Below are 9,379 nucleotides of genomic sequence, written 5' to 3' on the forward strand. Positions count from 1 at the left end.
TTTTAAAAATTTTCCTACTATAAATACCTATTAAATAACATTCTCGGTATCAAGTGACAACAATAACAATTGTAGCTTGTCAAGGAGGCTGTGAGTTGCACAATTTGTTTTGTGGGCTTCAACTACTGTCAAATCTTTTTAACGTCATTCGTTGGGCAGTCCCAATAATTTGATTTCTATATGTATTTTTGCATTTTTTAAAGATTTTGAAAGGTTTAAATATGTTTACCACCCGGGAAAAGGCACGTTGCGTGTTATTATTTAATGAATGCAAATCAGTTACGCAGACGAGAAGAAGATTTAGGCTGATTTTTGAAAGGGCCCACCTTCACGCAATTCTATACTTCATTGGGTACGCCAATTTTCCCAGGAGGGAACAGTTAAAAGAAAAGTGTTGTCCTTAAACAATAACCAAATATCTATTAGGAAGATAGCTCAAACGACAAATATGTCAAAAAGTAAAGTTCATAAAATTCTAAAAATAATTAAGTTTAAACCCTACAAAATTCAAACTTTCCAAAAAATAGAAAATGACGCTCTTGAAAAAAGATACACTACTATGTGCGAAACACTACTAGATCTTTTTAGAAATGAGCCGGATACCAATGTAATAATGTCTGATGAGGCAACATTTCACATCAGTGGTCGAGTAAATAAGCATAACTGCCGAATTTGGGGAGATGAAAATCCTCGAGTGTATAACGAATTTGAAAGAGATTCTCCTAAGCTGAACGTTTGGTGTGCAGTATCGAAATCTAAAATTTATAGGCCATTTTTTTCAAGAAGCAACAGTGAATGGAAACAATTACACCGATATGTTGGAAACATTTTTTATCCTCAACTTCAGCAGGATGAAATTTTAGACACGGTCTACTTCCAGCAAGACGGTGCACCAACACACTTCTCCAGGGTCGCAAGGGATTCCTTAGATATTACTCTTGGAAACAGAGAGATAGGGCAAGCAGGTCCAATCGAGTGGCCACCTTATTCTCCCGATCTAACCATTCCAGATTTTTGTATATGGGGATATGTAAAAGACCGTTGCTACAATCCAACCCCAACAAATTTGGATGAACTGTGCAACAACATAGTAAACGTTTTCAACCAAGTTACACCGCGAATGCTACAAAACGCCTTCGGCAACTTATTTCTCCGTCTACATTTGTGTTCTGAGCAAAATGGGGGTCATATTCAGCAGCTAATTTATAAGTTATAAATTAAAATTAATTTCTTCAATTGTTTGTTGTTAAAATTGTTGTAAATAGTTGTAATTTAATACATAGAATAAATATTTTTTATAGACATAGGAATAGCGCAAATTATTTAATTATGATCATGCTAAAGCGATACATAGGCAATTACCAGAAAATGTTCATCAATCACCGAATATGTATTCTAGGAAAATTTTCAAAAAGGTGTCATTTACTAAAATTGGCTTTGTAAAAAAAAAATAATGAATTTAACACAATTTATACATTTTTGGAAAGGGAATTTAATAGGCTTTCATGTGAAATTAAAAAGTACAGGGTGTTACTTTTAAAATTTTTGAGAAATCGGCCTTGGAAAATCATCAATTTTTTTCCTCCTATTTCAGGTAAATTTCGAAACTTGGCAACACTTTAAAAATATTGATGAAGTTCTGTGAAAACCTCACATTGTTGTCATTTTTCGTTCTCAACTTATAAGCAGTTAAAATGTGTCAGTTTATAAATGGACACCCTGTTTATTAGGGAAGATATAACCATAAAAACCAGCACTTTTTAAAGTTGTTAACTGTAAAGTTATTGCCATAACCTATTTAGGATTCTTGTTGGTTTTAAAATGTTCTATACACCTTATATACTTTTTCTCCTCATCAAAATTTTTTTCGGAATATTGTTGGATATTAAATTCCTTAAACATCGACCGTAACCAATAATTTCATAGAATAATGACGGTCAAAGCAAGCAAGAATAGAAATTGTAGAAAATTGAAACTATTACAATTTACAATAAAATACCTAAATTGGAGTCCAAATGAGTTTTTTAAACAAGATGAACCACTAAAATAATACTAAAATAATAATATAAAGTTATCCTGAGATCAAGTATATTTAAATAAATGGGCACATTACGATGCAGCTGTAAATTTGGCTATTAATCACTCAAAGTGCAGCGAGGCTAAAAACGTCTTATTTTTAATACCTGACAAATATTAAAACGAGAAACGTTTTGCTATGATTTATTTTTGCTATTTATCAAACCTTAAGAAAAGTTGTAACCACGGTAAAAAGAATTTTAAGCATTTGTGATAGTTTATCTTACTTTACGCATGAGATTTTATGATATTTTTATGAATCTACAAAATTCCTTTTATAAAACGAATAGTTTATTACGGAAAAATATTCTTGTTTTATTTATTTTTTTAATTTATAGTTTAAAGAAGATCGAATGAAGTTCTTATTGTGCGCGCGTGACTAGAATATTGACTTTCTGGGCTCCTTGAACATAATGACGTACTTATTATCCTCAAAAAATTGTTTTGCCTGGTATTTTAAGGGACCATATGTTAGAGCCTTTTTTTATTGATGGTACTTTAAATGTCCAAAAATATCTTGAGTTTTTACAAAAACAAGTTCTTCCTACCATTTAAATCCTTCCTGATTGAGACTTAGAGTCGGTTTATTTTCAATAAGACGGATCTGCTGCTCTAATGCGGTTATGGTAAATTCATTTTTAATAAATCATTTTTCTAACCGTTTTATTAGTAGTGCTAGCAATATTAAATAGCCTCCCAGATCTCAAGATTTGTTCCCAAATGATGTGACCATATTATTCGATTCCTGGCGTGAGCTTGGGTTTTTCGTTTGTCTCTATAAAAAATTAGGTAAATAAATTAAAATGGACTCGAGTCTACTTCTGACTCTTAATGTGACTCCGCTACCTATCTTCTAGCCACACAGCTGAGGGGCAGCGGTGAGAGACGCGGTAGTTATGCAAGTATAATTATATACCTGCATTACTACCTAATATTGCTATTATATATGCATTTTGGGTTTTTTTTTTGTTTAGTGCGTGATAGTTCCGGGATGTAGCCGTGTCGTTTCGTTGCGATAATTTTTTGCATTTTATTTTGGTGGTTACATATGTAAGACGTGAATTTATTTTACTTATTATATTTTATCTGGTTTTTGTCGATCATCAAAAATTAATAAAAAAGGAAACGATAACCGATCGAAATGTTAAGGGCTGACATGTAAAGATAAGGACGATCCGTGAGAATATTTAAGTTTTATAGTTTTAAGAGGTTTTCGGAGATAACAAAATAAACAGAAATAGAACTTACTAGTACTTATGCGGGTAAAAAGGTCACTTCGGAGAAAGTTATAATGTGTGGGAATGTTGGTATTTACAAGTTCTCAAAAAACATAGGCGATGACAGATGTTTACCAGCATTCTTTTAAGGGATATTTCTAATATGATCCTTTTTAGAATTCAGTTCGATGGTAACTTTACTCGAAAACAGTCGTGGAGCAGTGTCCACTTATTCTCCCGTAACTTTTCTTTAGTGCTGTGGTTAGTGCCTTTATTGAACTATCAAACCTGACAAATTACAAAGGTGAGATTTTTCACTGAGCAATGTTTTACCTTATGTTTCTTATTATTTTAATCATGATCAGTATAAAGAAAGTAATATTTATATGCGCATCCTTCCGTGCTAGGTGTAGTGACCTGATACCTTGGTACGTAACAACGTAACAACGCTAGCTAGTGTAAGTAGGTGTGTGGCACTAGTGCAACCTAGAGTGTTGTGGCACCTGGGATTATTTTGTAGACTGTGTAATTGGCCATTACATCAGTGGGTTGTTTTGTGGAGTGCTTGCTAGTACTATTCCATCAACTCGATTTCTAATGCTGGACATCAGATTTTGTTCTGCCTGGATTGGCGAACAACTCTTTAACAAGGTCTACTGATGTCTATAATTTGAAGGATGTTAGTCTTATTGATAGTTTTATGGTATTGTGTACAGGTGCTATAAATCTGAAATGGCCTTGTGTAAACGTATTTTACTTTTATTTAACAATCACAATAACTAGGGTAAAATATTTGCTCAAAGGTACCTTTTACTTTTTAGGTATGTAGTATCGTATCATCTCATATCAATGATCTCGAATCCTGACCTAAGCAATACATTTATCATTCTGTCTTCTTACACGTTCCAAATATATACCACAAGTTACTGTAAGTACATTTATCGTTTTGCTACTGTTTAAAAGTTTACTGTTTATAAGTTTATTGTTGTAATACTTTCTGACAAGATGTTGTACATATTAAAATAAAATAAAAATAATTGTAAGTATTATAATACCCCCTCTCAAGAATTTAGGTCCTGACACATACTGAAAAACTGAAAAGTGTTCCTGTGTTTTCACTAGTATTTTTTTTTAAATACTTGTAAAAATAGATGCTAAAAGAAAAGGATTTAAAGGCCGACTTGGGTTAAATGCAGTTAGAAAACGTCCAGGTCCGAAAAAAGGACACATTGTAAGTATATATGTAATTACAATGTTTTTTGTTTGCATAATTATAATGTTTAATGTCCGTTTAAATTACCATTGCTCTTTGGTAAGAAATAAAAAAAAGTACAATCTGCACCAAAGCACTATGTTGGCAGAATCATGACGTGCGCATTGTTCATTTAGAGAAGAACCAATAAAAAAAGCAGGAAATATATTTCCGGAATTTTATTTAATTAAAATAGAGCGTGTGTTGTGTAATAGAGCTCTGGTTTCTTTTTAGACGATTATGAGGGACAAACTACCTAGATATTTTCAAATGATAGTTGGGTTGGGTCCTGGTTGGGTTTATCTGGTACTAATAAATAAAAAAAACAAATTTATTTGATCAAATATTGTTTTGTTTATTTAGATCAACTCAACTAGGGAAAAATGTTTGGTAATTTATATAAAATGTGGCGCCAAGGAATACCTAGATATTAGATATAGTGTTACATTATTATTCTATATATCTGATAAAAACTCATCCCACCGATTACCCCATCACAGAGCGCAAAGCAGAAGAAATGGGACGAGAATATCAATTCCTAAAGTTCCCTTTAGTATAATGCAAATTTTGTTTTTATTCAGAAATAATAACATTTAACTGTAGGACTTAAAAAGATACTTTTTCAAAATACAAATTTGTATTGAGATGTCTTTATTCCGGAAGAGCTACGTTCCAATATTTTTTTATTTCAATCGTCAATTAACAAAAAGCTCCTTGACCATCTAGAGTGATCTATAGACAACAACCCTTTCATTTCCATATAAAAGATCTTAAGATTCGCAATTGCTTATTTTCATACTTAGCCCTTTTTTAATTTTAAAAAGATATACATACTCTTGCGCGCGCTTCAACATAAAAATAATATTATTTTAGGTTACATTAAAAATGAAGGACGAATCTACGTCATCAAGTAATTTTGAGGCTATAGATCAATCAAGTGGCAAACCTCTAGACGAGAATGTATGTTTATTTTAATATTCTTTTATATCTATATTATTATATATTCTAATTATTTTTTTAGAAGACTACAGCAGTTGACGCTAGCGAAGAAACAATAACAGCATTTCTTGGTAAAGAAAATGAAAGTATTGTACGAAATACCCCTAAAACAATTCAGAACCAAAATGAGGTAAGTTCGTAATAATGGAACTCAATAAAATACGGTACGGTACCCATCTCCCTTATCCATTTTTCTTCAAGTTCCTTATCCAAATTCCGAGAATTCATACATCTATTTTTTTATTGTACTTATTTTTCTCTGGATATTACCTAATCTTAGATAGTTCATTATTAAAATTAATAGACATGTTTTCTAATTTGTACTTTTTTTTAGGAAAAACCTGTTAAATTAGAGGGAAGAAGATTAGTGGATATTCAATATTTCTTGGATTGTGTGAAAAATCTAAATAACCACGAGCCAAAGTTTGGGTGCACCTTAAGCAACATGAATGTCATAAAAGAAGTTAGAAATGGATATGTGTCAATATTTAAGCTCAAGTGTGATATTTGTAGAGGAACATACGATCTGCAAACGACAGCCAGAAACCCGAATCAAGATGCTGTTCTGGGGGTGATGATGATAGGGGCAGGTTACAGTGCTCTAGCGCAGCTTTCAACATGCTTAGAAACTCCTTTTCCATCTCAACGGACATATCGAATTCAGGAAGATATTCTTGGAGAAACTTTTGAAACAATTTCTTTGAAATCTATGAGACAAGCTGGTGAGATGGAAAAGAAATTAGCTATAGAAGCAGGTGATCTCTCACCTGATGGGGTTCCTATGATTACTGTCGTAGCGGATGGATCTTGGGCCAAAAGATCATATAGATCCAATTACAATTCTCTTTCAGGAGCTGCAGCAATTATAGGCTGTAGAACTAAACAGGTAAAAATTGAATTAGCGGCTTATAGTTTTTCGCGAAATCAAAAATGTAATTTTCAGGTCCTTTTTATTGGCATAAAAAACAAATATTGTACAATTTGCCAACTCTCAAAAAATCAAGGACACAATCAGATGCCTAAAAGGCATAAATGCTTTAAAAACTTTGAAGGTTCTTCAACGAGCATAGAAGGCGATATTTTAAAAGAAGGATTTCTCCATAGTTTAGAGCATCATGGATTAATCTACCATAAATTAATAGCTGACGGAGACAGCAATTTTCTGAAAAAAATTTTAGATGCTCATCCATATAAAAATGTCATTGTGAAAAAAATTGAGTGCAGAAATCACCTTCTACAAAATTACTCCCGGAAAATTCGAGATTTAGGTAAAGACGTCAATGCTGGGCCATTAGTTCTTCGGAAGCAAATAAGCGTAAGTACTTACTATTCGTAGAAAAATTATTTTAGGAAAAATATTTATGTTTCTGGTAAAGAAAAACATATTTGTAGATTTATAACGTTGTTTTTTTTTGTAGAAAGAACAGCTAAGATTACGATATGCAGTTACAAAAGCTATCGAACATAGAAAAAATGAGGGTGTTCCGATGTTAGAAAAAATAAAGTTGTTAAGACAAGACATAGACAATTCTATTAGCCACGTTTTTGGAGAACACAAACTTTGTGCAGAATTGGGATATTTCTGTCATGAGCAATATAAACCCAGTGGTAGCATATTATCTTATATACTTAAAAATGACAGGTAGGTTCTAAAAGCCCAAAGTGTAAAGAATTACGGTTTATGACTGCCTTATAAATATTTATAATTTTTTGTTGTTTCAGACCTATACGACAAATTATATAGCTTTGTCAGCTATCTTTCAAGAAATAGCGCGAGTTTAATACAAGATGTTGACAATAATGTATCGGAGCAATTTAACTCAATCATTGCAAAATTTATTGGCGGAAAACGCATTAATTATTGCCAACGAGGATCATATCAGGCTCGCTGTTTAGCTTCTGTAATTTCTCATAATACTAAAAAGCCTATATACACGATTAAAAAATTCCTTAATCATAAAAGCCCGATTGGCTTAGTTAAAAACAGGTTGGTTTTACCAAATACAAGGCCAATTGTTGGTAACTGGGAGATCCTACTGCTGCTTTGCAATTTGGACACCTTTGGGTATTAAGAAGGAAATTATTTTAAAAAACGATGTATTCTGCGAAAACATGAAAAAGAAATTAACTATATTCTGTTCGATATGTTATTTACCTGAGCTTGTAGATCCTCGCAAAAATAGAAATATGCATGTTAGAAATATTTCCCTAAAAGAATATACGATTGTATAAGTTTTTTTTTATATGTAGCCAACTTTGTATATTTTGTAATAAATGTCTTGTTTTGTTTGATTTATGTGTTATTGGTCTTTATTTTTATTATCATCACATTTTACAATTATACCAAATCGAAAAAATTTACCATAAAAACTCTTATTCAAAGTATCTATTTGAATTGGATATTAAAATAAGAAGAAGGTATAGCAATGGAGTCAAGCAAGTAGGTAGGTAGGTATGAAGAAAAAATTGTGAACAGTCAAAGATAACATTGTATGGCAACTTATAGTTTTTATTTTTTTACCTAGATTAAAAGTCAAATATTTAAAAAAAGCATGATGTGGGTATTAGTTTTGTAAGAATATAGATATCAAGAACACGCAAGAATGTTGTTCTTCAAATGTTATTTTCTACCAAAATAAACAGAAAAGTATTGTTAGTGGTATCATTTAAAGCAATTTTCGAACCATTGTCACAAAAAAAGAAACAAAAAAATAAAAAATATACAAGGGCGAACCACCTAATTGCGATACACAGTAGATCGACACAAACTATTAAATAGTGATTTTAACTAAAAAGCAAGTTCCCTTTCTCAATAAAATATAATAAAGTATCACATACAGGGTGACAATTTAAAAACTTGAAATAGCCATATATTAGGAACGAAAAACTAAATAAAACCATATATTAGGAACGAAAACCTGGAATAAAAAAACGCCCAAAAGAGTTTCTATAAAACGAAAGAGGAACAAAACAAGCATATTATCCCACCCTTATCTGCAACCCCTTGGACAGGGTGACATACACCCCTAAAATCTTAAATAGAAAGGGGAGTCGAGTGACATCAATTTCCTGAAATGTGGCTTTCTATGGTATCATTGGAAAGCATTAAAGTAAAAATATATTAAACGGAAAAGATTATTTCAAACCAAAGAGAAGTCTGGACTTGATAGCAGTTACGGTGATCAATGTCAAAAGCCTGATCTAACACCTGAGGAGTTGCAAAAAGAAAAAGAAGATTTTCTAGCTAGTTTTAAAAAAATGCAGAAGAAATCAAATTTATTGAAAAGCTCACAAAGGAACAGAGCCAATCTGATTTGTGGCACTTAGAGCGAAGAAAGCGTCTTACGGCATCAAATTACTATGCAATTTGCTCTAAATTTAGTGCCAGAAGCAACGGCGATACAAAAAAGCTCGTGGAACAACTTCTGTTCCCAAAAACAATTCATTCTGCTAGCATTAAGTGGGGCAAACAAAATGAAAAACGGGCAATCAATGTTTTAGAAACATTAATTGATGAGAAGATATTACCATGTGGCTTATTTGTAAGCGAAAATATTTCATTCTTGGCAGCGACTCCCGATGGCCTTATTGGGAAGGAGGGGATTGTTGAAATCAAATGCCTCTTTAGTGCTAAAAATCTCACCCCTGAAGATGCGATAATGCAAAGAAAAATATCATTTTGGAAGAAAAACGGAGAAATTAATAAAAACCACAAATGGTTTTACCAAATACAAGGCCAATTGTTGGTAACTGGGAGATCCTACTGCTGCTTTGCAATTTGGACACCTTTGGGTATTAAGAAGGAAATTATTTTAAAAAACGATGTATTCTGCGA

The 9,379-nt window shown here is 32.2% G+C and overlaps 1 protein-coding gene across 1 annotated transcript; it reads left to right on the forward strand.

The window, feature by feature from the left end:
• The first annotated feature begins 3,101 nt into the window (after positions 1-3,101).
• On the forward strand, positions 3,102-7,288 carry LOC126742835 (uncharacterized). The gene is made up of 8 exons (XM_050449640.1): positions 3,102-3,597; positions 4,115-4,524; positions 5,419-5,505; positions 5,567-5,674; positions 5,879-6,430; positions 6,488-6,859; positions 6,963-7,186; positions 7,267-7,288. Exons 3-8 carry the CDS (start codon positions 5,431-5,433, stop codon positions 7,286-7,288), a joined length of 1,353 nt encoding a protein of 450 aa, XP_050305597.1. The 5' UTR covers positions 3,102-3,597; positions 4,115-4,524; positions 5,419-5,430.
• Positions 7,289-9,379: the final 2,091 nt, after the last annotated feature.

Source organism: Anthonomus grandis, chromosome 12 (assembly GCF_022605725.1).
Source record: "Anthonomus grandis grandis chromosome 12, icAntGran1.3, whole genome shotgun sequence".
NCBI lineage: Eukaryota > Metazoa > Arthropoda > Insecta > Coleoptera > Curculionidae > Anthonomus > Anthonomus grandis.

What these genes read in the sequence shown, in the direction of transcription:
- LOC126742835 (XM_050449640.1), top strand. Translation starts at nt 5,431, where the DNA reads ATGAAGGACGAATCTACGTCATCAAGTAATTTTGAGGCTATAGATCAA. An exon ending in TTCTTCGGAAGCAAATAAGC is followed by an intron (nt 6,860 to 6,962) that starts GTAAGTACTTAC and finishes TTTTTTTTGTAG; the next exon opens with AAAGAACAGCTAAGATTACG. An exon ending in TATATACTTAAAAATGACAG is followed by an intron (nt 7,187 to 7,266) that starts GTAGGTTCTAAA and finishes TTGTTGTTTCAG; the next exon opens with ACCTATACGACAAATTATAT.